At 32.6% G+C, this 4,868-nt stretch overlaps 1 protein-coding gene across 1 annotated transcript in view; it reads right to left on the reverse strand.

The window, feature by feature from the left end:
* LOC137650552 (uncharacterized) overlaps window positions 1-4,575 on the reverse strand; it is a 5,602-nt gene extending 1,027 nt beyond the window's left edge. Inside the window, exons 1-2 of the mRNA XM_068383767.1 lie at window positions 4,514-4,575; window positions 1,187-2,159 (exon numbers count right to left, since the gene is read on the reverse strand). Coding sequence (XP_068239868.1) covers window positions 1,187-2,159; window positions 4,514-4,532 — 992 coding nt within the window. The 5' untranslated portion in view covers window positions 4,533-4,575. The remainder of the gene's footprint in view (window positions 1-1,186; window positions 2,160-4,513) is intronic.
* Between the last annotated feature and the right edge of the window lie 293 nt (window positions 4,576-4,868).

The raw sequence follows: 4,868 nt of genomic DNA on the forward strand, positions 1-4,868 counted from the left end.
ATTTAACAGATTTCATATTTGGCTTTAATTTTTGGGGGTTCTTATAATGAATAATTGATTTTAAAAAAATCACCTTTATGATTAATTGCAAATTCAGAAGTAAAGAAATTATTTTAAAAGCCTTTATAAAGGCCATGGCAGACCGAGTTGTACATTTAATATCCTCTACCAAATATTCCAGCCGGTAGCAATTAATTTTTTCCATAATCCTTTCCTGAGTTTTTTAGATGGTAATATATTATCATAATGTTTATACAGGATGGTTGCTATGGTCGTCCCAAAATGTGCTTATTTTCATTATTATTAAGATTATTATTATTATTACTATTATTATTATAATTATTATTATTACTATTGTTGTTGTTATTTTGTTGATGTTATTATTATTATTATTATTATTATTATTATTATTATTATTATTATTATTATATTATTATTACTATTATTATTATTATTATTATTATTATTATTATTATTATTTTCAAATGATTAATTTTCAGCGTGATAAATATATTTTTTTAATTAGAAGAGAGCCATTACTAAAATCCAAACGGATTACTTTTGACTCATGGCTAATGGCCATAACTTTAATAGTGATTTTTCCGGAACGTTTCTTCAATGTGAATTAATTGTATAGACAGAAACCAACTAAGAACTATATGGCACTTCTAGTTTTTTAAGATAAAAAGGGAATTATGTAAGCAATGTGCAATAAAATCTTTATAAATACGTGTCAAAAACTCTCAGATTTTCTTGTAAATATAATAGATGAAGTCTGAATCAGCGCTAAAATTACTAGTGCTACCCCCAAACTGATTAGATTTTTCTGTTATGAGGAAAAATTTTAGCATTAAATACTGGAAAATCTTAAAGAATATTATTTCCTCAAAGAACAAATAGAAAATTCCCAAAATACTCTCATTAGATACAGAAAAGTATCAGCCACATCTACATGAGCAAAAAATTAAGAACGTACAGTTAAAGTACATATAACAGAGCAATTGGGTTTGTCCCGGTCTTTGTACCCCCAACAACAAATCATTTAAGAACGGTTTCCAGTTAACTTTCAATCTATCTTACCCTATACCATTCCTTACTTATTCTATTCCAGCCTGCATACATACATACATACATACATACATACATACATACATACATACATACATTAGCAATGCCTTTTACATACCTGTACTGGTAGGTTTCGACACGTCCATTGGAGAAAAGTGCAGGATAGCAGATGTGGAAGACGCGACAACTGTTTTGCTGATCTGCATAATACCCATAAGGCTGGTCAATACAGCTGAAGCTAGTACTAATGTCTCCAAGGAGAAGTGTGGAACCCGATAGAAGATTCAAGGGTTCGAACGTGCCACTTTCTTCTTGGTATTGACTGATGGAAGATTGAGAAGTGATCTGCTGTTGGTTGCTGCTTCTAAACTGTGCAGCGTCAGAAACAAGAGAGAGGCTGCTCTGAGATGGTCTGGAATTCTGTTGGAACTGTTGTCCAAACGATTGCTGGAAGTTGTTTCTAGACTGGTCCCTGTTAGACTGCTGCCTTTGTGAAATTTGGTCTGATCCCTGCTGACTGTTGCTGAGTATTTGCTGATTTCTGGATAATTCCTGCTGTGAGTTACCAAACTGTTGACGGGAGGCACCAAAACCTTGTGTGTTTAAGGAGGCTCTTGGGGAGATAGACCCAGACCCACTGAACCTCTGGCTTGACTGGGCTATGAACCTTTGGGAATCAATATCATTTGGTCTAGAACTGCCAAGCCCATTGGTTGACTGACTGCTGAGTCTCTGGGAAGAGAAATTTGGATCTTGGAAATTGCTGTTTACTCTCTGATTTGAGCTCTTGAAATTACTTCCAGAACCACTAATTCCTTGCCCAGAGATGGAATCCTGTCTCAAGCTTGAAGAACCTGACGGGGAATTGGCAGAGCTTCTAAATGACACTTGAGCACTGCTAAATCCTTGTTGAGGTTCGTTCAGGATTTGGCTACCTCTAGATCCTGCAGAGCCAGAGACGCCTTGCTGGAGCTCATTACCAAAAGAACCTTGACTGATTTGCAAAATTGCCTTATTTTGGCTACGACGTAAAACTAGCTGTGCTGGTTGGCCAACAAAACTCTGAGCTGTAGCCACAGCCCAAATGGCACCTGTTTAAAAAAATATAAATCATATAGCCAGATTGATTATTGCTCCTATGTGGTAACTAATTCCGTAGTAATATTGAAGTAGAACAATTGAAGAAATATCGTATTGATTATTCATTTTTATAGATACCTTATGGGATCCTTTGTATACAACTTAAAGTTAAAGAAGGTATATATAGGGTCCCAACCCATTCTAGATCTATTAATATAAAGGAATTTTTTTTTTTCTGAACATGAAATTTAGGGTTGCTGCGAAAGTACACAAAAGTACATCCTAAAGATACGGTGAATGTAGGGATGTGCCACTGAGACTACTAATTATTATTGTTCGATCATATAATGACCTTTTTTGTGAATCAGTCAGTATATTGTTCGATATTTAGCATCGATTCAAAAGTATTTTAAATATATTGCCAAGAATTAATTGCACACCAGTTATAACTACAGTAAGTTAAATTACATATATTTAGTAATATCAGAATATTGAAATATTTGCATAAAATGACTTGATACAGGGTGACCTTTAGGGAATCGTTGAATGGTGAAGTAATCATATGAATAGATACCTTATAGGTAATCATAAGAAATGGCATTAGTAATATTACTAAAGTTTATTAAAATGCGCGAATGAATAACAAAGTCCCAAGTTGCCTATCAAGTAATATTAGTATGAAGAAGAAGAGAGCATATCCACGAATTACCTAAAATTCAGCACCAAGACACCGGCTCATTAAACGTCCCAGTAAATTAATATAAATTATTTCTGAAAGGACTTGCAGTAGATCTTCATTTGCTACTATAGGAGCTCTTCTGGGAGAAGGACACTCCAAAATCAAACACTTGTTCTCGAGTCTTGGGTAGTGCCATAGCCTCTGTTCCATGGCCTTCCACTGTCTTGGGTTAGAGTTCTCTTGCTTGAGGGTACACTCGGGCACACTATTGTATCTTATTTCTCTTCCTCTTGTTTTGTTAAAGTTTGTATAGTTTATATAGGAAATACCTATTTTAATGTTGTTACTGTTGATAAAATATTTAATTTTTCCTTTTTTTCTCTCCTCATTGGGCTATTTTCCCTGTTGGAGCCCCTGGGCTTATAGCATCCTACTTTTCCAACTAGGGTTATAGCTTAGCAAGTAATAATAATAATAATAATAATAATAATAATAATAATAATAATAATAATAATAATAATAATAATAATAATAATGAATTACCCCTCACACAGCCAGATGTCTTTTTTTCTGACACGTTAAGGAAGACATTCATTCAAAACACGTAGCATTTAAAACCCTGTCTTTAGTCCTTTGTCTCATAGACTGCATACATGTCAAAGTTCAATATTTTCTAGGTTTAATATTTATATTTATCTCTGTAGTTCCTCTTAACTTTAATTGTGTAAAGATGGCATATAACGACTACATTGTTTTATCAGTTAATAAGTTTCAGGGGCAAGGAAAATTTTCGACAAAAATGAACAGATTTTTTTTAACATTTTCTTAAAATATAATCATTCACAAAGGAACTGAAATCTGATCCAAAAAGCTTGTGAACGAAATATAGCATGTTAAGCTTAGCATTATCATGCGAATGAAAACAAAAATATCCTGTTCTCTAATTTTCTTGGAGCTTCAAAAGACATAATTCATTTCTTAAGCCATGAAATATGTTAGCGGGTAAAGAGTGTCATATGAAATCACGAAAACTCAGACTTGCATGAAAGTGAAGCACCGCAGTTGAAATGAAATAGGTCACTAAAACATGCACGTTGCAAAATACTGTACTTTGCCTGGAGAAGTATCCTCGTTTATTTTACTTTGTCGTTTTTCTTATATATTTTTCTTTTTGTATCTCTTATAATATTACATTCTCTATTCTTTAATTTAATTCCCATAGTGGATTGCGTGGTCTTAAAGTGTACTTGGAGTGCACCTTGATTAATAATAATAATAATAATAATAATAATAATAATAATAATAATAATAATAATAATAATAATAATAATAATAATAATAATAATATAATTGATAGAAACAATGATAATAATAATAATAATGATGATAATGATGATGATGATGATGCTAGTAATAATAATAATAAGAGGAGGGTTTAGTACCTATGGATTGAATTTTAAAAAATCATAAGAATAGTAAATTAGATAATCATTATTGCAAATGCTATTGGGACAGTTGGCTAAATTGTTTATAAACATATGGATTAAACTACTACTGTAGAAAAATCCATATCTCACTTAATATTAGCTTACAAGTTTCCCAAGAATATTAATATGAAATTATGAATATTCGAAGGATTTTTTCTATTCGTTTTCAGAAGGACGTCACATTCAATTCGGTACTTACCTAAAATCAGAAACTTCATATTGTTTGTTTTGATGAGCACAGCTGAGAATTGTGTCTGGCCCTTCATGGCAAGTGACCCCTTATATACTGCCTGGCACCCGCGGTTGCCAGTTACGCTAATAAATGATCCAGGAGCCAAGTGGCTGCTTCGAGAAACAGGATCGTCAAGTTTTTAAGATTTTTTTTTTTTCTTCTTCTTCTTCTTCTAGGATGTCATGAGACGAATGCTACTGGATAATTTTTCTTTCATGGATTTTAGATAGAATGCTTAATGGGATACATAGTTTCAAAAACTGTTAAACAAGGCTCAAGGAATACTGAAACTACCTATAAAATAGATCTTACAGCAAACATA

This window comes from Palaemon carinicauda, chromosome 12 (assembly GCF_036898095.1).
Source record: "Palaemon carinicauda isolate YSFRI2023 chromosome 12, ASM3689809v2, whole genome shotgun sequence".
NCBI classification, from domain to species: Eukaryota; Metazoa; Arthropoda; class Malacostraca; order Decapoda; family Palaemonidae; genus Palaemon; species Palaemon carinicauda.